Source organism: Dendrobates tinctorius, unplaced genomic scaffold (assembly GCF_039654945.1).
Source record: "Dendrobates tinctorius isolate UK_male_01 unplaced genomic scaffold, ASM3965494v1 ptg000246l, whole genome shotgun sequence".
NCBI classification, from domain to species: Eukaryota; Metazoa; Chordata; class Amphibia; order Anura; family Dendrobatidae; genus Dendrobates; species Dendrobates tinctorius.
Genome location: NW_027361913.1, coordinates 11,808,282 through 11,832,524, shown reverse-complemented (window position 1 = coordinate 11,832,524; position 24,243 = coordinate 11,808,282). Strand labels below are relative to the sequence as shown.

The following is a 24,243-nucleotide window of genomic DNA, read 5'->3' as shown; positions in this document are numbered from 1 at the left end:
CAGTTGTGGCCAAAAGTATTGACACCCCTGCAATTTTGTCAGATAATACTCAGTTTCTTCCTGAAAATGACTGCAAACACAAATTCTTTGGTATTAATAACTTCATTTAATTTGTCTTAAATGAAAAAACACAAAAAGAATTGTCCTAAAGCCAAATTGGATATAATTCCCCACCAAACATAAAAAAGAGGGTGGTATTGGCACTGTTCGAAAAATCATGTGATGCTTCTCTAATTTGTGTAATTAACAGCACCTGTAACTTACCTGTGGCACCTAACAGGTGTTGGCAATAACTGAATCACACTTGCAGCCAGTTGACATGGATTAAAGTTGACTCAATCTCTGTCCTGTGTCCTTGTGTGTACCACATTGCGCATGGAGAAAAGAAAGAAGACCAAAGAACTGTCTGAGGACTTGAGAAACCAAATTGTGAGGAAGCATGAGCAATCTCAAGGCTACAAGTCCATCTCCAAAGGCCTGAATGTTCCTGTGTCTACCGTGCGCAGTGTCATCAAGAAGTTTAAAGCCCATGGCACTGTGGCTAACCTCCCTAGATGTGGACGGAAAAGAAAAATTGACAAGAGATTTCAACGCAAGATTGTGCGGATGTTGGATAAAGAACCTCGACTAACATCCAAACAAGTTCAAGCTGCCCTGCAGTCCGAGGGTACAACAGTGTCAACCTGTACTATCCGTCGGCGTCTGAATGAAAAGGGACTGTATGGTAGGAGACCCAGGAAGACCCCACTTCTTACCCCGAGACATAAAAAGCCAGGCTGGAGTTTGCCAAAACTTACCTGAAAAAGCCTAAAACGTTTTGGAAGAATGTTCTCTGGTCAGATGAGACAAAAGTAGAGCTTTTTGGGCAAAGGCATCAACATAGAGTTTACAGGAGAAAAAGAGGCATTCAAAGAAAAGAACACAGTCCCTACAGTCAAACATGGCGGAGGTTCCCTTATGTTTTGGGGTTGCTTTGCTGCCTCTGGCACTGGACTGCTTGACTGTGTGCATGGCATTATGAAGTCAGAAGACTACCAACAAATTTTGCAGCATAATGTAGGGCCCAGTGTGAGAAAGCTGGGTCTCCCTCAGAGGTCATGGGTCTTCCAGCAGGACAATGACCCAAAACACACTTCAAAAAGCACTAGAAAATAGTTTGAGAGAAAGCACTGGAGACTTCTAAGGTGGCCAGCAATGAGTCCAGACCTGAACCCCATAGAACACCTGTGGAGAAATCTAAAAATGGCAGTTTGGAGAAGGCACCCTTCAAATATCAGGGACCTGGAGTAGTTTGCCAAAGAAGAATGGTCTAAAATTCCAGCAGAGCATTGTAAGAAACTCATTGATGGTTACTGGAAACGGTTGGTCGCAGTTATTTTGGCTAAAGGTTGTGTAACCAAGTATTAGGCTGAGGGTGCCAATACTTTTGTCTGGCCCATTTTTGGACTTTTGTGTGAAATGATCAATGTTTTGCTTCATTCTCTTTTGTGTTTTTTCATTTAAGACAAATTAAATGAAGATAATACCAAAGAATTTGTGTTTGCAATCATTTTCAGGAAGAAACTGAGTATTATCTGACAGAATTGCAGAGGTGTCAACACTTTAGGCCACAACTGTACCTCTAATAACGGCGATCACAACACCGGGGCAGGTAAACACTGACCCGAATCATGTTCTCTGGGGTCTCAGCTACCCCCGGTAGCAGAGACCCTGGAGAAATTCCGACTCTGGGGGGGGGGGCGCTATACACATTACTCTGCGCTGTTAAAAAGCGGCGCTGAGTCATAAGTACCCTTAACTGCCGCCGTTAAAAGGCGTATCAGTGGTCGTTAAGGGAGACTGATATTTCACAATGTACAAAGACTTTTTACATTAATTCCGGTTTATTTTTGGTATCTCTTCACTTCGAACCGTTTCAGTGAAACAAATGATGGATTCCATCTTGGTCAGATCTTCCATTTTGTAACTAAGAGCATTTTGATTCTTAAGCGAATATCAAAGAATAGACTACAAAATCCAGCAATGCATTCTGTTCATTCACTATTTTTAGTCAATAGCAAACCAATACGTCACTATTTTAAATTTTCTTACTTTGCAGCATTTTCTCCACAACTGCCTAAAACTTTTGCACCGTACAATACACATAGGGGAGGTACTACTTTTGGTCCACTTTATATATGGGATAGGCAGGTTTTTACATATCCATAAAACATCGACTGTGTTTGCATAACAATACCCAGCCCAACGCAGGGTCTCCTGAGAAGAATATAGGCGCTAGCCGCCAGGTAAAAAAAAGCTGGTGTATTGCGTGGGTTATATAGCAGTTTTGGAGGAAAAAAATTGAAAACTTGTAACCGTTACATGTGTCAATTGTGTTTATCTTTTACACTGGTACATTACTATATAAGCTCTAGTATTGTATAAAATAGTTTAAATGGTTAAAATATTTAAATTAAATTAGTTCGTAATTTAACACGATAAAAAAATTACATTACAATGAATATTATATTAATGTCCTTTGTTTGCCGATGCATGATACAAATGGTAAGAAAAATACCACGTTTGTTGCGATTCATCTTTTGCCCAGGAGAGGTGGCTTCGGTTCCAGTTACCACAGAATTGCTTTCTTGATTTCGCTCAGACCATCCGGGCGTGCGGGTTTCCAGTGTGCACAACCAGAAAATGGAACTTTTTAACAATTCACGTCTGTTCCTTTGTATTCAAGTATTTGATGTATCTGCATTATGGCAATAGGGTTGGGATGGTTTGGGTGGAAGTGGGCCGGGTCTCGATACGCCGCGTGCCGCACATTGGTTTTTGATGTTGGCTATGTGATTAGTCTGCTATGGAGCACGTGTGTCGTCTTCCCCATGTAGCTGCATGTTATTAGGACTTCAGCTTGTATAGGGCCCCATCATTTCTATGTACGGCCCTTCCCACCACAAATGGTGACACACGCCTCTGAAAGAGCAAACGGGTCAGTCAGAATGAATGTCTTAACGAAACAGAAAAAAAAAACAAAAAACAACACCATCACATTAAACCTTATTCACCTCCTACAACAACCCGCATATATGGATACGTGAAATACTGGGAAAAAAAAATTGGAATATAATGTTGAAAAATCCCCTCCATAAATTTACCACTCTCTATAAACCTTCTATCACATTAATTAGCGGGCCAACCCTAAAACATACTGGCACCTAGCAACGTAACAAAGTATTTCCTAAAACCAAAAAATCTACACGATATGCAACGCCCCATGATGCCCGCGCTGTAACAGCATTCATAAACCCAACACAGACCCCTCGCAACACACAAAACAACATTTACTACGAATGTCAATCTGTGTTATATATCTATGCTGCTGCAGCAGCCAATCTATAGGGGGAACACCACACGCTTCCAGAATCGACTAATCACTGATCTAACATAGCAAACACATTTAGGCTGGTTTCACATTTGCGCTTTATGGCGCAGCGACGGCATGCGCACGGCTGCCGCTAAGCCCCGCCCCCTGCGCACTTTTGAAGGTGCGCCCGTGTGCGCCGAACGCAGCATGTTACATTTCGGCGCGCACGGCGCACCTTCAAAAGTGCGCAGCGCACAGCAAAATCCTGCTAGCGCAGGGCCAGTGCACGATCTGCGCTCCCTATGCTAAAGATAGGGTGCGCAGATCGCAAGCGTCCATGTGCGCTAGTAGGCGGCGATGACCGGATGGGGCGGGCAGGGAGTCGGCAGGGGGCGGGGCTTAGCGGCGGCCGTGCGCAGGCCGTCGCTGCGCCATAAAGCGCAAATGTGAAACCGGCCTAAAGGAGGCATTGCGTCCAGACACTGCACACTTTCACCCAAACCAGCCCAACCCCATTTCCATCATACCAATAGACCAAATACCTGAAAACAAACTGAACAGATGTGAATTGTTAAAGAGAGGAGACATTTTCTGGTTGTACAAACTGGATACCGCACACCCGGATGGTCTGAGCGAAAGCAATGAGGTGATTCTATGGAAAATGAGCGACATCTACTGGGCAAAAGATGAATTACAACGAACTTACGAGACATTGTAACAAAGTATCTGATGCCAGGGCAAAAGCTTAGAACAAGGATGAATGCTCATCGTCACACAATAAGAGAAAAAAGAATGGATCTACCTGTGGCAAAACATTTCTGTATCCCTGATCACAGCAGCGTGGATATGAAATTACTGGTATTGAAAGGTAACTTCAATTCTCAGAGAGATGAGTTTGGGAGTACAAATTTATGACGAACTTTGACACTCTCAGTGCTGGAATGAATGTGTCGCATGGATTTATGTCTTTTTACATCAATTAAGGAATTTCCTTTTAAAACCGTGTGGGGGCATCACAACACAGAACTAGACCCCAATCAGAGGACCATAAAACATCCGGACTCCTTATCTATGAACTGGTCCAATGTTTATATTTATGTTTCTCCCTCTCCCATATTGATAGTTCTGCTTCACATCACTTGTCTTATCTATTGCATTTTTTCTAGGCTGTATTGTGCATAAATATGTGACTTCAGATGTTGTATTAGTCTAGCCTGATGAGACCTGAGTAGTCTCGAAAGCTTGCAATGTGTTACCTTTTAGTGGCTAACTGAAAAGATGGTATCAACTACTGAGGACTCTCAATCCTGAATATTTTTTTTGATGCACAATAACAAATTATATAGATCGGTGTCTGCGTTAGAAAAGGGAAACCCCTCTGGAATATGAATGTAATTCAGATTTAGGGATGAAGAGGATTTACAATCAATGTCTGAACGTCATTGCCCCAATTCACTGAAAGAGACCTGGTGGGGTATGAGCCCAATCATTCACATAGTGTCCATAGCAGCTACAAGAACCCAGAAGGAATTTCCTCTTATTGTAAAAGTGCACACAAGTCAAGGAAAATATATGCTTCTATTTGGTAAATGTGCCAGAAAAGGTATGTGCAGCTTACCTGGTAATCATTTTCTGCCTGCTCTATAATCTTTACAAAATCCTTGGCAGTTTGCGCCTCTCCCTAAAATAAATCCAGATAAAGCAATCAGTGCTGAACTACAGTAAAAGCCAACTGAGTGGATGACATACTGTACATGGAGTGGACTTGTTGCTTTCACTTATGAGAAATATTTAAAGAGTTATCAACATAAAAGTGACCCCCCCAATAAGTGGACTGGGGATGACTTGCTGATTGTCAGTGGCTGAGACCCCAGAGATACTGATAATGGGGCTCTACATCACTGCATTAAATGCAGCAGACTCCAAGATGCCCGACTTCGGCTTTATTCTTGGTCAATGGGACCGGTGAAGAGAGACAAATGCCCTGAAGAGCCCCGATCTTGGGATCAATGGCGGCCCCGGCAGTTGGACCCCTACTCATCAGCAAGTTATCCCATATCTCAAAGATGGGGTAAGACTTTTTTGGGTGGGGGAATAACGTAAGATTTAGAGAAACTTGATTTAGTGATGCTGCTCCCACTGTCTGCTAATTTGCCCCCGTTGTGAAACCTTGGCACATAGAGCAAGTGAGGATCCACAGCCATGTAAACCATTAAACAAGGCCCCTGGCACACTGATAAGGGCAGGCACATCAGTGCTTTCAGGCAGGGCTTGCATCCATAGCCAGTAGGTTCCTGTGTACCCAAGAGACATACGCGTACGATTGTATGGTACTTACAGAGATTGTTATGGATTCCTGCACATCTTTATGGCTAACCAGCTGAACATTGCCATCTTCATAGTAATGGACCTGCAGAAAGACGAGCTGAATAAATCCCAGGCAGGTTATCCCTACGTACATTTCTTGAGAATAGCCGAGTGGTAAATAGACCACAGAAAGCAGCCTATTAACAGTACTCAAACTAATCCGTAACATTTTACCAATCGGCAGTTATGTGAATGCCTGTTTACACAGGAAGACCAAAATAAAGCGATGAGCACCGAATGACCTATAAACAGATCACTCAGTGCACATAGGCTGCCATAGTTCTCAGCAGGGCGAGTCCTGACGATGCACTGCCAAGAACTATCGTTTTTTTGCGGTGCTTTTTGCTCGTTGATCAGCAGCCTGTTTACACGGCAAAAATAATCGCAAAATGAGCGTTTTTAACAATACTCATTCAAACCAATAACAGGCACTCTGTGCATCACGGCCGGGGAAATAATGTAAATCCACCTTCCCAAATGCTTGTTTACCATTAATATCCACTCTTCTTGCTCTATGAAACCTATGAAGGAGGTGGGGTGGAGATTGCGGGAAAACAAGTCGATTGGAAGGTGCACTTAAATGATTGGCCCCGCTGTGAAGCGCCTGTGCTTGGTTTGAACAGTTATGTGCTGACAGAGTCCCTTTACAAGTCATGTACAGAGCCTGCAGTGAAGCACCGTAAAGCCCGGTAGACAATAGCTGATGGGGGCATCTGACCAAGAGAGCGGATATTAGACCCATACTGGCCAGTCACTTGTCAGGACAGGTTAGCCACTTCATTGATACATCTCTCCCTACACACAAATCGAGCCCATACCTGGATAAGCTGCACTTCCCTATTAGTTTGCCAATTAATTACTTTGTTTTTTACCCCAATTATTTACCTGAATCTTCAGCACACCAACCAGCTGGGCAGTAGGCTGTGAAATGGTGAATTTCCACTCGGACCGCCAACGGCCATTCCTGAGGGAAGACAGCCATTAAAGATGTTAGTTTGTGTATAATACGCCTCCATCAGGCATCTGTGTAGAACAACCACCACTGGACAAACATATACAGGGTTGTAGAAGAGGTTAGCCACTACTTTTTGTTTTTTACTGATGGCCTATCTTCTGTGAGGCCATCAATATCTGATCGGCGGAGCTGCTACACCTGGAATCCCCGCCAATCAGCTGTTCCCGGCAGCAGCTGGGAATACTCAGCAGTTCTGTCAAAACTATAGTGGCTGCTGTTGGTTCCTACAGGTCTAGCGGGCGGACGTGTAGTATCCGGCCACTATAGAAATGAGAGCTGCTATTTTGTCAAAATTCAAGAACTTCTGGAGGTCACCATTGACGGCGGTAGAGGCCACCGATCAGATACTTATGCCTAACCTATCCTCAAAATAAAAGTGGTGGCCAACCCCTTTAAGGAAAGAGATTGTATCTTTGATTGCTTCTGGTGAAACCCACACATTTAAGAATATCTGCAGATCTGGCATGACCTGAAATGATCGACGTTTTCAGGATGACACACTAAGCAGCAGATAAAACATACAAAGTCCCAGCCGAACTAATGAGCAGAAAGGGTGATATGACTTTGCAAACACAAATGTGGAAAACACTGCATAGTTGTAATGCCAACATCTTGTAAAACACACATACCAAAAGTTTTTCGGTTGGAACTGGTGGCTTTCAATACAGGCGATTATTGTCTGCTGTCCATCTATAGTCTTTGCGTAGACCTGCAGGGAACAGACCAGTCAGTATTGAGCATTAAGTCACGTCTTAATTAAATGAGTGAAAAAAACCCCACGACCGATACTTAACAGTACAGACGCCGTTGGGGTAATGATCTTTCACATATGCCCTTAAAGCATGGTCGCAGGCATCTCTCCAGGACTTTAAAGCTGTGTCTGTTTCATCAGAATGCGCATCGCTTGCATCTTTTCTCAGATGGTCAAACTTAAAGGACATCCTGTTCCGAGGATCCAAGAACCTGCCATTGCCCAGGTCTCCGTGTTCTGTAATTAGGACCTACAGAAATGTAAAAAAAACGAAACCACAAGCATTACAAGATTATCCACGAAATAAGGGAGGTGTTTCATCCATTAGGAAGCACGTTATTTTCCTAGTAAATCACTAGCAGCTGCTCCCATGTAGGGTACGTCCACACGGGCGGGAAAACAAATCTTTTCCCTGCAAATTCGGCATCAGAAAGGAATGACATTGTCACTGTGCTGCTGGCGACTCTCCTATGTCATGCGTTATCCGCACAGAAAGGTTTCCTACACTCGGTAGGAGCAGTTCACTAAAGAAATGGAGATTTTAGAAACTTATTGCTGTGCTGCAGAGAAAAGCCACAGCGGAAGATAACTGGGATCGGGAATTTGTTTCCTTTATGTTGTGCGTCTATACTGTAGGGGTCAGCATTTGCAGAGAGAAATAGAATAAAATACAAGGCTTTATTAAATCTTAAAGTACAAAAAAACCCACACAAGATATAAAAGCAGTCACTAAGACGAGGTGGGACAGCCTGGATCTACTAACCTGCTGCATGGTGCAGTGCGTCCACATGGGGGCAGGACACAGTAATAATACACATAGCAGGTAGGACTGGGTAGCTCCACCACAAAGGGCACCAAAAGTAGAAGGGATGGGGGGAGGTCTGGGCAATCTTGCCTACAATTAAAATCTCGTTAAAGACTATTTTTGATTATAATCTGGATTACTTTTTGTGTGGGTGGGGCTCAGCTAGAAGGGGACGGGGGGGAGGAGGGGGCAACCAAATGGACTATAATAGCTGCAGCATATATCTGATCATATGGACTTCATACAAACTTTGTTTTTTTTTTTGTTAGGTGGTCAGTCACACAGGATGGAGGGGACATGCAATGGGTCAGACACAAACTTTATTGCAGTTTATAGAGGGCACAGCTCCTGCTTTCCCCCTTACAACCACCCACCCCCCCACCACTTGGCTCCCGCGTCATGGGTCGTGAAGGGGTTAAAAAAAAGGTACACATTTGGCACTGCTGCGTTCAGCTGTGTCAAAACATAAAATTAATTTGATTGTTAAACGGTGGAACGAGAGAAAAACACAACAGGATAAGATTACAGTTTTTTGGCCACTGCACCATTGCAATAAAATTCAATTCATCTACCCCCAAAGCCGAAAAAAATAAGCCCTCACCCAGCCACAGAAACACGCAATCCCCCCCCCCTCAAGTTTTCGTCACCAACTAAATTAAAAACACAAAAAAAAAAAAATTAAAAAATTATGGCTCTTAGAAAAAAAAAAGGAGGAAAAGAATAGGAAAATCGCAGGAAAATAGTGAAAGGGTTACTCAAATGACTTAGATTAATGGACCCCGCCCTGGTGGGGAGTCAGTTTGGGGCACAAATGACATGGGCATGAAACCCCCCCCCCCCACTGAATGCCTGCCATTAACCCTAAAAAGCACAGAGGCATAGAAAGGACCTCTAATGTAACGCTGTCAGGCTACTGCGCATGCGCCGGTATTTTTCCCTGCGTCTATGACCCGGAGGTCTTCATACGCATAAGCCACGCCCATCGTACCGGACCGTGGCGATTTCCATAAATCGGAAGAGTGATAATAAAGGTATTTATGCATCAAAGGTGAGGGGACAGGGGGGATCAAAAGAAAGACTAGAATACTTAGGTAACACACAATTCAATGATATCGTTACATGATATCTCAAAAAATGGGTGACAGATTCCTTTTAAGGACTAGTAAAAATAACAAAGCACAAATGAGCACCTGCCTAAAGCTGCACAGACCAGCCCCCGAGGACCGGACACCCGCCACAGCTGGCAAGCATTTCACCAACAGCTTCATCTGGGTCTACATGGATATACATGCTCTCATTCTAAGGAACTAAAAATCTTCTTACCGGGTCATCGTAGCCTTCAATCCTTACAGGGGTAAACTGATCCATGTTGTACTGGGCAAATGCACTGTAAAGAGGAGGGAAAATCATAATCTGATATTGCATTTATGGTGTGTGACATCTGATGGCATATAATATTGCACGGAAATTCCATCCTTAAAGGGGATCTGTCAGGTGACTTTTGTGTAGTATCCCGATTTAGGGCTTGGGCAGCCCTTACTGGATATGTAACTTATTTCTGTATGATGCCCCGCTGTGTTGCTGCAAGTCCCAAACAAACTTATTGTCTCGCCCTGGCAAATCAAGCATATGTAAATGGAAAATGAATATTCCCTTCCCTGACATCACTGATTCAGTCACACTGCCGTATGTCTGAGGATCGCATCGCAATCCTCGGACTGACCTGAATGCGACAGCTGCATAGAAATACATCACACCATCACTCTCAGGGCAGGAGCACAGACAGCCAGTCTGAGGATTGCGATGCGATCCCTGGGCAAGTAACTTAGCAGTCTGACTGAATCAGTGAAACAGATGGAGAGGGGCGAATATTCATTGCACATTTACATGCACACGCCAGGAAATCAAGCAAATGTAAATTGCAAATGAATATTCACCCCTTCTTCCCGCCCATAATCGTACCCACCTATGTGCGTTGGCATCACGGATTGGGTGCAGTCAGACTGATATGTTATTTGTGCAGGGATCGCATTGCAATCCTCGGGCTGGCTGTCTGCGCTCCTGACCGGAGCTTAACTGTATGTATTTCTATGCAGCAGTCACGCTCAGGTCAGTCCGAGGATTGCGATGCGATCCTCAGACATACGGCAGTCTGACTGAATTACTGATGCCAGTGCAAGGGGGTGGGCGGGAGGGAATATCAATTTGTCATTTACATATGCTTGACTTACTGGGCACGACAATACATTTTCCAGTGCTCACAGCAACACAATGGGGCCACGTACAGAAATAAAAGTTACATATCCTGAAAGGACAGCCCGGGCACTATTTCAGGATACTACACAAAAATCACCTGACAGATTTTCACTTTAAAGAGGATCTCTCACAAAAAGTTTCATGTTTACACAATGTAGTAGGTGATAAACTTTTTTCTTCACTATTCTGAAGATGTTAGCAATAAAATTATTTGGTACCTAAATAATTAAAAAAAATTAAGTCCAAGTGCCCATTACTAAAGACATTTTGCTTGGGTGTGTACTCGCTGATAGGCAGCAACACACTGGGAAAAGAAGAACAAACCCTCACAAAAGCATTAACAGTTTGCTCTCCTCACTGCAGTGATGAGATGTGCTGGGGCATAGCAGACCCGAGTGTGATCAACTCACAGCTTTCTGCTGTCATCTCTGGTAGTCAGTGAGGGGGAAGGGACAGTAATCATTAAAAACACTTGGAGTAACTCTCCTCTCAACTTTAAATTAAAAAGACCATTAGGCTATGTGCACACGCTGCGGATTCACCAGCGGATTTTTCCGTGCGGATCCGCAGTTAAAACTGCAGGTAAATTGACCTCCGGTTTTACCTGCGGATTGTCAAGCGGTTTAACACCTGGACAATGGAATAGGTGGCAAACCGCAGCGGAATCCACAGAAAGAATTGACATGTCAATTCTTTCTGCGGATTTAAATCCGCAGCTTTTCCGCAGTGAAAAAACTGCAGCATGTGCACTGCGGATTGTAAATCCCACAGACTTACATGGTACTGTACACTGTCTGCAGAACTGCTGCGGATCCGCAGAGGCCAAATCCGCTGCGGATCAGCAGCAGAATCCGCAGCGTGTGCACATACCTTATTGGCAGGACCAAATACACATTAGTTGTGTCAAAGCAAGTGTAGTGCTACCAACTCTGCTGCACACCCCCTCACCCCACAATGACCACTGGAGATGAAAGCTTTTAATCACAATCGGGTCTACTCAGGCACATTCAATCACTCTAAAGTGAGGAGAGCAGACTGTCATTATGTCTCACACACAGAATGTTCTAAGCTATAGTCTTTTATCTCCGCTTTATGTGGATACCTGCTTTCGATTGGCAGTAGAGACTAAAGGCCCCTTTACATTTAGCGATGCACCAGCGATCCGACCACAATACGACCCGGTCAGGATCTCTGGTGCATCGCTAAATGGTCGCTAGTGAGCTGCCACACAGGCAGACTCACCAGCGATGTAGCGACGCAGCAGCGGTCGTTACTTACCTTTCACACGCAGCGATGCTGACGTCCTCCTGCCCGCGTCCACGCGTCGGCGCCAGCAGGAAGCCCCGACGAGAAATGGACCAGGCCGATCTCGCGCGATCAGCGACAAACAGCGGGGGAGCCGGTCGGAGGTAAGCATCACACATAGCGATATCGCTGCTGCGTCACAAAATCGGTGACTCTTTAGCGATATTGCTAGCGATATCGCTATGTGTAAAACCCCCTTTACGGATCGATCAGAGGCTCTCTGGTCTAGCGTTCTGGTCAGTGGTATCTAGCAGGTAGACAAGAGACTTGCGAATCTCTTACGTTCTGGTGTCCTCCGAGTGCTGTTAATTAGCTGACATGACATCATCTGTGCGTCACCTCGAGAGGAGAGCTAATAAAAATGTTTGTAATAAACTAAAACCTGAAGTACTGCCCCTCTCCCACACAAAGACTGCTGGAGATAAAAGCCGTCCGTTCCTCACACTCAGGTCTGCTGTGCTCCAGCGCATGTCATCACTCTGCAGTGAGGAGGACATACTATCTGTCAATGCTATTGTGAGGGTGTTCTTTCCCCAGTGTGCTGCTGCCTGATTATGATAGGTCAGAATCAGAAAGAGGCAGTCGGCGCCCCAGTGAAATCTCTCTAGTAATGCCCACCTTGGACTTTAAAGTACCAAACGCTTTCATTGATAATATCTCCACCATGGAGAGGCAAAACAAATAAAAAGTTTTATTCTGCTCTGCAGCCTCTATCACATCATGTGTCCAGTACAACATGAAGACTTTGGTGAAAGGTCCTCATTAAATATTATTTTAGGTTCACCATTTTGTGCTAATTTAGGCTCCGTTCACATGTCCAGTTGTCACCTGCTTCTATTAGATACAGTATTAAAAAAATACCGAATCACAAAAGGAGAAAAAAATGGGTGCACACTTTGGTTGCCATTTTGCATCCTATTTTGTTAATTTTGGAATGGACCAGTTTTTTCTGTGAACACCTGTAGTGTGCTGGACAGGCACAGTGGTTAACAAAACGGATCCCTGAACGGATGACATGATGGATGTTCATCCCTTATGATCAGTTTTCCCACAGATTTCAATGTTAGTAAAGAAAACAAAACAATAAAAATTATATATATATATATATATATATATATATATACATACAGACTAAATAGTTGTGCAGAGTAAGTTTTTTGATCCAGCGAAAAACGAAAAAAACATGGGTTGGAACAGAAGATATTTAAGGACATTTCTAATCCCATTCCAGTGAATGCATGGTGTAGATTATTTCATTTCCGTTTTGTCATCTCAAAATGGATCCAAAAATGGAGAGAACTACTGGACATGTGAATAGAGTAGGTAGGTGCATAGAGTCATTAACCTAGTCACAGCTTTACATGATAGCATGCAGCTACCTGTGTCCACCACTAGAGGGTGCAAGGCACAACATTCTGCTATACAAGTGACTGCTGTATGGGGGCAGCCATCGGTGGGCTACATTTATATCCTCACTGTCAGACCCTTTCTGGGTTGGGTTGTCTTTTTTCATGGGGCAAGACAATATAGCAGATGCGATTGTGTCCTGCGGCTGCTGTCTCTCTTCCTCTCCATGGCAGAATAGCGGACAACCCCTTCAATGAATGTAGGTCTCGGTCTGCATATTTACAGTGACAACCTGGAAATGGCCAAAACACCATGGAAGAAGGCTGTAAGAGTGCGGCGGACACAGAACAGGTGGGTGGTGTGTGACATCAGCTGATGGATGTTTGGTGGCTTTACCAGCACAGAAGATCCGCCTAAATAATGTGATCACTGAATTAGCATTACAGACAGGACACTTCTGAATACTTACTGCGCCGCTCCCTCCCTGAGCAGGTTGTCATTATTGAGGAGTAACCGGACATCTAAGGAAAAGAGGGAACACACCATTACACAGGCATTCCTACAGTTATATCATGTAGAGGGGATACTGATCACCAGGACGGGAGCGCTGCACATGGCCGCAGCCAGAGAACGACAGCACAGCTATGTCCATGGAGGGCGGCCTCACTAATGGAGGACAGATAAGGCTGCTCTAATTATATTGTGCCAAGGAGGATCCCATGGCCGCAGCCAGAGAGCGACAGCACAGCTATGTCATGGAGGGCGGCCTCACTAATGGAGGACAGATAAGGCTGCCCTAATTATATTGTGCCGAGGAGGATCCCATGGCCGCAGCCAGAGAGCGACAGCACAGCTATGTCATGGAGGGCGGCCTCACTAATGGAGGACAGATAAGGCTGCCCTAATTATATTGTGCCGAGGAGGATCCCATGGCCGCAGCCAGAGAGCGACAGCACAGCTATGTCATGGAGGGCGGCCTCACTAATGGAGGACAGATAAGGCTGCCCTAATTATATTGTGCCGAGGAGGATCCCATGGCCGCAGCCAGAGAGCGACAGCACAGCTATGTCATGGAGGGCGGCCTCACTAATGGAGGACAGATAAGGCTGCCCTAATTAGATTGTTCCGAGAAGGATCCCATGGCCGCAGCCAGAGAGCGACAGCACAGCTATGTCATGGAGAGCAGCCTCACTAATGGAGGACAGAGAAGGCTGCCCTAATTATATTGTGTCGAGGAGGATCCCATGGCCGCAGCCAGATAGTGACAGTCAGGGCTGTGGAGTCGGAGTCGTGGAGTCGGTGCTCATTTTGGTGGAGTCGGAGTTGGAGTCGGTATAAAATGGACCGACTCCGACTCCTAAAATATATAATAAATTGGGTACAGTAATTCAATGCAGGATGTGCTGAATATTTTTTCATAGGAGTTTGGGAAAGTTATGAAATGTCCTATAAATGGCTGTTCTATTCCTGATCTAAGGCTACATTCACACACAGCGTTTTTCCTGTGTTTTTTGAGGATACGTTTTTCAGCTGCAAAAGCTGATCATCTTTTTAAAAAACTGCATCACCTGAAAGGTTTTTGAGCTCATAGATAATGTTTTCAATAGCAAAAGCAGATTAGAAATCTGCTCTATCTATCCATTTATCCATATCTGTCTATCCATATCGTATCTGTACCAAAAAGAATGAAAACCGGGTAGTACACCAATATATATTCTGTTCTATCTAAATATCTTGATTATTGGATCATAAAAATGATTAAATGTCTGAGGTTCACATTGTACTACAATAAATTTTTCACTTAAATATAAGCAATATGTGTGGGAGTCGGAGTCGTGGAGTCGGAGTCGGTGTAAGGGAAATTGAGGAGTCGGAGTCACAGGTTTGGCTTACCGACTCCACAGCCCTGGTGACAGCACAGCTATGTCATGGAGAGCAGCCTCACTAATGGAGGACAGATAAGGCTGCCCTAATTAGATTGTGCCGAGAAGGATCCCATGGCCGCAGCCAGATAGTGACAGCACAGCTATGTCATGGAGGGCGGCCTCACTAATGGAGGACAGATAAGGCTGCCCTAATTATATTGTGCCGAGGAGGATCCCATGGCCGCAGCCAGAGAGCGACAGCACAGCTATGTCATGGAGAGCAGCCTCACTAATGGAGGACAGATAAGGCTGCCCTAATTATATTGTGCCGAGGAGGATCCCATGGCCGCAGCCAGAGAGCGACAGCACAGCTATGTCATGGAGGGCGGCCTCACTAATGGAGGACAGATAAGGCTGCCCTAATTAGATTGTGCCGAGGAGGATCCCATGGCCGCAGCTAGAGAACGACAGCATGACATAGCTGTGGAGGGCAGCCTCACTAATGGAGGACAGATAAGGCTGCCCTAATTAGATTGTTCCGAGAAGAATCCCATGGCCGCAGCCAGATAGTGACAGCACAGCTATGTCATGGAGGGCGGCCTCACTAATGGAGGACAGATAAGGCTGCCCTAATTATATTGTGCCGAGGAGGATCCCATGGCCGCAGCCAGATAGTGACAGCACAGCTATGTCATGGAGAGCAGCCTCACTAATGGAGGACAGAGAAGGCTGCCCTAATTATATTGTGCCGAGGAGGATCCCATGGCCGCAGCCAGATAGTGACAGCACAGCTATGTCATGGAGAGCAGCCTCACTAATGGAGGACAGAGAAGGCTGCCCTAATTATATTGTGCCGAGGAGGATCCCATGGCTGCAGCCACGGTGCTGTACAGAGGTTACATCCATCGGGGCAATGATCTGAGGTCGGACAGACACTGATAACTCCCCACATTAATGATGGCTACAAGAGGCTGCAATTGCCTTTACCTGATAATAATGCTTGGGAAAACGTTTATATCAGATAGGTGATACACGAGAGGAACTCCACAATCACAGAGATGGTCCCGTCGGCCATGTGACTGGAGCGCGATTACACATCCATCGCTCAATCACTTAAAGCCGCACTCTACTATCTCCATCTGTTCCACAGACGAGGATTGGAGTGGTAGTGTGCATGTTACACCATTGCTCCATTTAAAGCGGGAACAGAGGGGTGTGGGACCCCAATTCTTGAGGTCAGTGGGTGCCCGACTCACCATCTATTAGTCACCCACTTTAGGAATGGTGCATAATCCCATTTAGGACAGCCCTAATACAAGAGATTACATGTGCGATGCCCAGTGCTCCCGGGGGTCTGTGGTAACGCACGGGAGGTCGGACAATACTGCTATGAAATACAACATTTTTCTTGGTTTTACAACACTTCACTCAGGAATATGAAGACACTCGGGGGGCATTTTTTTTTACTTGAGTGTATTTTTGCAAGTGGGTTTCATTAAATCCTTTATGGTTTGGGGACGCTACATTGGTTAATAGTAGTGACATGCTCATTTTTGGTGCGGCATCTGCACTGAAGCGGCCCGCCGCGCTCTAACAGCAAGAGCGACATCACAGCCTCCCCATACGAATAGCTGCCATTTTCCTGAAGCCGCTTCCCCTGGGACAACTCCACTGCTAAACAGTCGTAGTTCAACGGGTCCCACTTTTAGAATAGTAGTTTATTACAGGCGATCGCAAAAGTAATTGTAGACTTTTTTTTACTGCAAATTGTGCTGCTTTACAGTTTATGAATTTAAATGAAAAATAAATCAGAGCTACGCTAAACATTTAGGATTACTTTGCCAATTTCCATGTCAAAGTACACGTCAGTCACAGGATGACCTGTTCTTCACTGCTGCCTTTGATGACCCAACTGTGGTCATTACGGGGAATCTGTCATCAGAGTTGACACTTAAAGGGAATCGGTCATCCCCTGGACGATTCGGAGCCACTACTATGTGCACACAGGTAATAGAATGGTTAAACCATAGCTGTGGTGTAGCTCTTGAGAAAGAAACTTCTAATGTTTTATGTTAATGATTTCATCCAGGCTCCGGGGTGTGCGGTTCCTGGAAGAAATCCCTGGCTCTTCTTCACTTTAATGGCACCCCCCACTCATGCATGTCACGCTGACCTGTGATGTCCCGTTGCGGCGCTGTAATCCCGCACATGCGTCGTCCACTCACACGGTTATGTGTAATGTATCCGCCCTTCTATGGGCAGTGTCTTCAATGATCTTCTGAGCATGCCTCAGCTAGTCACTGCGCAATAGCAGAGACTCGCCTGTGCAGAAGATCGATGAAGACTCTGTGGCAACGGCACATCACAGGTCAGACTGCCGCTGATGGCAGGGGGGTGCCATTATGATGAAGTCAGGAGCCAGTGATTTCTTCCAGACACCACACGCCTTGGAGCCCAGAAGAAATCATTAACATAAAACATTATATCTGCCTTTCTCAAGATCTACACCACAGCTATGAGGCAAACAGGTAAGACTGGTTTAACCATTCTATTACCTGTATGCCCATAGTAATAGCTCAGTGGTCCAGGGTGTGACAGATATTCCCTTTAATCTGAGAGCAGCATAATGTAGAGACAGAGACCCTGATTCCAGTGATGTATCAGTTACTGGGCTGCTTGCTGTACTTTTCATAAAATCACTGTTCTCTCAGCAGGAGATTACGGTAATCTCCGACCTCAGTATAACCCTGCCGCCAATACCGACTGGCAGAGTGCTGCCTATACACAGTGTAAACAGACGGTGGCCAATCCGTGGTGTGGGCGGGGTTATACAGAGCTCAGCATTCAGAGAACTGGGAGATCTGCAGCAGATAGGAGAGGGATGTTATCAGATTTGCAGCCATTTAGTGCCGCCCAGAGGGTAACTTACCGTTGAAGACCTCATTGAATTCCCCTGGGGGTGCGTGAGTGATGAATTTTGCAGCAATACGCACCTGCAGAAACATACAAGAAGGAGAATTAGAAGCGAAACCTCTTGTTGAGGCCAAATCCCCAAACACGACGGTGAAATATTTACAAGTGTAATGACCAGTGTCAGCAGAGGCCGCCATCACGTCCTGCCTTACTTATAGGAGCGTGCGGGCTGTGGCACAGTTTAATTAGGCAGATTAATTCTTGCAATGCAATGAATCACCCAAGGCCATTATTAGAAATTATTAACCTCTTAAGGACAAGCTTATTTTGAGTCTGGAAGATCAAGCAATTTTTTTTAAATTTTTTTCATAACCAATCCATTGATATAGCCTTTTCAGGGCTTGTTTTGTTTTGCAGGACAAATTGAACTTTTTAAGGGCCTGAATTTGAAATTTATACAAATTATTGAATGTATGAAGTTTATGTTGTAGTATGTTTACTTAACAATGTTGTTATGGGTGGAAAAAAATATCTGGGGTGCAACTTTCAGAGGCAATTCATTTTTAATTTTCTGTTGACGCCGCCATGAAAGCTTTTTCTTTTTGCTGGACGGGTTAACTTATTGACGCCTTTATGAGATGCATCCTTTTTTGTTTGAACTAAATTTTGATGGTAAATATTTAGGAAAAATAGCAATTACAGTATTGTTTTCAAGGTTTAATCTTTTTGCTGCTATCGATTTCCTATAGGCAGGTAGGATTCCAACTAAATCACTTATTTAGCTTCTAGGGTTCTTTATAAAAGAGTATATTTTAATGAAAAAACACACATTAAGCTATTTTTAAAAAATATTAAACCTAGTTTTACTTATATTTTTGTCCCCACTAGATATAAGGTCTTGCAAATGTTCACACCCCTGAAATTTTCCACTTTTTTTTTCATATTACACTCACAAACTCAAAAAAAGTATTTTATAGGGATTTTGTGTGATATAGCAACAAGCAAATATTTGCAAAACTTAAAGGGATTTATGTTTTTTTAATTATTTAAGAATTAATCTGCAAATTCTGATGTGTATTTGCATTCAACCCCGGGACCAACTGTCTCCAGAAGTCACAATTAGTAAACTGTTCTGTGAAGGCCTCAGAGGTTTGTTTCAGAACATTAGGGATCAAACCGCATCTTAAAAACCAAGGAGCACAGCAGACAGGTCAGAGATAAAGATGATGGGAAGAGTAAAGCAGGGTTGGTTATAAAAAAATAGCCCACATCTCACAGAGCACCGTTCAATCCATCATCGAAAAAAATGGAAGGCGCATGGCACTACCGCAAACCTGCCAAGACATGGCCGTCCACCTAAACGGACATCCCAAGCAAGGACACCACTAATTAGAGACGCTCTCAAGAGGATCATGGTCATTCTAGAGGATCTGCAGAGATCCACAGCTCAAGTGGGAGAATCTGTTGACAGGATGACTACTAGTTATATACTCCACAAATCTGGCCTTTATAGAGGAGTGGCAAGAAGAAAGCAATTATTGAAAGCAAGCCATAACAAGTCCAATATGCAAAAAGCCATGTAGGGGACACAGCTAGCAAGTGGAAAAAAGTGCTCTGGTCAGATGAGACTAAAAAGGAACTTTTTGGGCTAAATACAATATGCTATGTGCAGTGAAAAACTAACACTGCAAAGCACTCTGAAAACAACATCCCTACCATGAAATGTGGTGGCAGCACAGTGCTGAGGGGTGTTTTTTTTTTTTTTTTTTTTTTTAACAGGGAGCCTGGTCAGAGTTGATGGAATAGATGGAGAAAAATACAGGGCAATCCTGGAGGAAAACCTGTTAAGAGTCTGCAAAAGACTTGAAGCTGGGGCATAGGTTAACCTTCCAGAAGAACATGGAGCCTAGACATGCTGACAGAGCTAAAATAGAATGGTTCAGATCAAAGCATATTCATGTGTATGAATGGGCCAGTTATAGTCCACAGCTAAAAATCACACTGTGAACAGCAATTTTCAAGTCTTCCCACAGATTCTCAGACGCCTCCATCCAAACCCACTGAGCAAGTTTTCAAAGGAAATGGGCAAAAATGTCAGCTTCTAGATGTGCAAAGCTGGTAGAGACATACCCCAAAAGGCATGTAGCAGTAATTGCAGTGAAACCTGGTCCTACAAACTATTGACTATTGAGGAGGGTTGAATACAAATGCACGTCACAATTTTCAGATTTATATTTTTAAAACATTTACAAAACCATGTATCATTTCCTTTAAACTTCACAAATACTTGCTACTTTGTGTTGGTAGAGCACATAAAATCCCAATAAAATACATTTAAGTTTGTGGGTGTAACATGAAAAAAAATGTAGAAACGTTCACGGGGTATGAATACATTTCAAGGCACTGAACTTGAACCTGCTATACATAGTATTTCAGAATGTTATTTTCTGCCAAATTAAAACTGAGTGACAGACGGAGGCCAAGCCTCTGGCATTACCGAATGGGCAGATCTGAGGACTACAGTAAGGTCAGTTAGGGCACCTGTGGCGTCGATGCCCAGACAGAAGGAGACCCTGCTTCTGTCAAATGCCTAAGGTGCAAAAGTCATTATCGACAGCTGCATAGACTGCAATCGGATGGTCATCTAGGAATAATGTGTTTCAGCTTTATCCTGGAGCTTTCGTCAGATGCATCAGTTCGTGCTGGCAACTCATAAAAAGCTTCAGTCTGGAGCTGAAACGCGTTATTGCCATACACCTTATCTAAATCTATCCAATGAAGCATCTGTGCATGTAAAGACTTCCTGATGACAAAGTTACCACACTGGTCCTGATCTTCCTCATTCTGGACAAGAATCTTTTTCATTTTTAGTTCTATCATTGGAAATCCTATTACCTATAAGCAAGAAACACACCGAGTGAGGGTACGTCCGAAAAGTGCTATTCTCCCTAGATTTACCGTCCACAACATGAAAGCACTTGTGCCGCGGTGGGCAACACGAGAGAAGGGGGCCCTCACAACTCCATCTTGAAAGGCATCTCCGGCTTCCTCGACCAGATGACCCAAGAGCTCCCTTCCAACTCTACCCTTCTATGCTTCCTCCTAACCTCCCAAAAGGAAAGCAGCAAGTACCATTGGGACGTGAAAAAGCAATTATATGATGGCTATCAATACATTTAAATAAGGTTAAAAAACACCCCAAAATATACCAAATATTACTGTATGACCTTTAAGAATTTTTTGAAACCAATAAAAAAAACAAAACAAAAAAAACTGCTGACATGAAGGCATAAATATGCCGAGAAATAAGGCGAGCACTGGCACATTAGCACACTTCTGGAAGCCGCGTGCAGACAATTCCCATTCATCTCTAGTGGCAGGTTCTAGCGCTGTACACAATACCAATTCCGCGCTTCCCATCACTGTTGCTAAGTAACCAGCCCACGCCTGACTACTTGCTATTATAGACCCTCGTGTTTATATTTTTGGCTTCTCAATTCATATACAACAATGTACTCTCTCTCCTAGGAGAATTTACTTATCATAACATACAGCAAAAAGCAAGACCCCTACTGATCACTAGAATGGGGGTCCTGAGCCTCCCGCTGGAGTGGAGCAGCCATCTTAGTGACTGGAGCGCCAACGAGACTGGTGGGGTCCTGTGGATAAGCGCAGCAACAACCTAATCCACAAAACACCATTACTGATTAGAAGCTTCCACTCAGACATCAGGTCACTGGGACCCCATTGATCACAATGATGGGAGACCCCTTTTGAGCATGGCGGCTGCTGCTCCATTTAAGGTCTATGGCACTGAAGGGGGAGGAAGGGGAGAGTAACAAGGTTATGAAGCAGATCTTTCAGAATGTAGTATTTAAACGTCCATTTTTTGTGTGTGAAAACACGCTGCATCCAAAACGCTAGGATTCCAGATTGTGGGCACGTAGCCTTAGTTAGCGACCCAATGAGGCCCACCCCGTGTATGTGGAGCCTACAGCAGAAATACCAGCCTTGCCTTACAGATCTCGGTTCTAAGTCAGGTATTATATCAATCATATGATACAGTAATTTGAAAGTCATACGTCAGTTTATTCTAAATATATATATTATTATAGCGCCATTTATTCCATGGCACTTTACATGTGAGGAGGGGTATACATAATACAAGTCCTGACTGGTCCAGGAGGAGAGAGGACCCTGCTCGCGAGGGCTCACAATCTACAAGGGATGGGTGAGGATACAGTAGGCGAGGGTAGAGCTGGTCGTGCAACTTTACAACACCAGCTTGACAAATGATTTTAATGTCCGAAACGTTGGCCTACTGAAATGTATGTTTAGTAAACGCACTCAATACTTGGTCGGGGCTCCTTTTGCATCAATTCCTGCATTAATGTGGCGTGGCATGGCGACGATCAGCCTGTGGCACTGCTGAGGTGTTATGGAAGCCCAGGATGCTTTGATAGCAGCCTTCAGCTCGTCTGCATTGTTGGGTCTGGTGTTTCTCCTCTTCCTCTTGACAATACGCCATAAATTCTCTATGGGGTTAAGGTCAGGCGAGTTTATGGCCAATCAAGCACAGTGATACCGTTGTTTGTAAACCAGGTATTGGTACCTTTGCCAGTGTGGACAGGTGCCAAGTCCTGCTGGAGAATGAAATTTCCATCACCAATAAGCTTTAGGCCATGTGCACACGTTGCTGATTGTGCTGCAGATTTTTCCGTGCGGATTTGGTAAAATCTGCAGGTATATCAGCAGGTCAAAAGACCTGCGTTTTACCTGCGGATTAGCCTGCGGTTTTCCCCTGCGGTTTGACAGCTGGTAATGGAGCAGGTGTAAAACCGCTGCGGATTCCGAACAAAGAATTGACATGCTGCGGATTTAAAACCACAGCAAATCTGTGCGGAAAAATCCACAGCATGTGCACAGCGTTTTTTTTAATTTCCATTGAATATAAAAGGTACTGTACAATGCAGCAGAAACTGCTGCGGATCCGCAGCAGAATCTGCAACGTGTGCACATGGCCTTACGGCAGAGGAAACATGAAGTGCTCTAAAATTTATTGGTAGATGGCTGCACTGACTTTGGACTTGGTAAAACACAGTGGCCCTACACCAGCAGATGACATGGCTCCCAAAACCATCACTGATTGTGGAAACTTCACACTAGACCTTGGAAATCAAGGTCCCAGAGTCTGGAGGAAGAGAGGCCACAATTCAAGCTGCTGGAGGTCTAGTGTGAAGTGATGGTTTTGGGAGCCATGTCATCTGCTGGTGTAGGTCCACTGTTTATTTTTCTGAAAAAGTCACTTTTTTTTTGTGGTCAGGTGTTTTGGACTGTGGCACTTTGAAGAAACCCACACAAAGGACACTTACAAAATTTCTCTGTGCACACTGAACCGGTCACCAGATATAACCTGTATTACATTTCAACGTTCTGGTTACAGTTCACTGGGAAGCAATTAAGGATACTGTACAGAACACACCTAAATCTACTTTAAAGGGAATCTGGCAGTAGGTTTTGGCCACCTAATCAGAGAGCAGCATAATTTAGAGATACAGACCTGGATTCCAGTGATGTGTCACTTATTGGGCTGCTTGCTGTAGTTTTGATAAGATTACTGTTGTCAGAGCAGCAGGTGGTTATAACTAGAGGACTAGTAAACCTACAGACAAGTAGTCCTCCATATTAACGATCTCTGTATAACCCTGTCCCCAGCACTGATTGACAGCTTTCTGCCTATGCACAGTGTACACTGAAAACTGCTGATCAGTGGTGGAGTTATACAGAGCTTAGCATTTAGAGAGCTGGTAGATCTGCAACAGAGAAAACATAGATTTTATCAAAACAGCATCAAGCAATCCAGTAAGTGACAATTGGTGGAATCAGGGTATCTGATGCTACAAGAAAGGGCAGAAAAAACTTGCTGACAGATTCCCTTTAAATGCAGTGAGACACTTTGTCACAAGCAGCTTTGAGTAAGGTATACTGGGTGATTTCTGCTGTGAAGCTTGCCTAAATGTGAAAGCAGCTGTAGATCATACCAGGTTACCCAGGCTCAGTAAGGAATAAGTAGTGCAATGTCTACACATTAAAATGTTCAGTTCATGGGGGTTTGATTTCGGTCATTTCCATAGGAGCACACCCAGTATCTACTATAATCTATAACGTGCAGTCTAGATCTGCTGTAAAAACCCCATGTTCTGGCCAGGGATAGTTACGTCTCCACCAAGCAATCGTACTGAAGACGTCTCCGAATTCAAGGAAACC

The 24,243-nt window shown here is 44.3% G+C and overlaps 1 protein-coding gene across 2 annotated transcripts in view; it reads right to left on the bottom strand.

Moving 5' to 3' along the window:
* CAPZA1 (capping actin protein of muscle Z-line subunit alpha 1) overlaps positions 1-24,243 on the bottom strand; it is a 47,587-nt gene that overhangs the window by 2,667 nt on the left and 20,677 nt on the right. For both annotated transcript variants that reach the window (XM_073557300.1, XM_073557299.1), the window contains exons 2-9: positions 17,993-18,056; positions 13,668-13,719; positions 9,614-9,677; positions 7,529-7,735; positions 7,364-7,443; positions 6,605-6,683; positions 5,691-5,762; positions 4,971-5,033 (exon numbers count right to left, since the gene is read on the bottom strand). In XM_073557300.1, the coding sequence (XP_073413401.1) occupies positions 4,971-5,033; positions 5,691-5,762; positions 6,605-6,683; positions 7,364-7,443; positions 7,529-7,735; positions 9,614-9,677; positions 13,668-13,719; positions 17,993-18,056 (681 nt within the window). The remainder of the gene's footprint in view (positions 1-4,970; positions 5,034-5,690; positions 5,763-6,604; positions 6,684-7,363; positions 7,444-7,528; positions 7,736-9,613; positions 9,678-13,667; positions 13,720-17,992; positions 18,057-24,243) is intronic.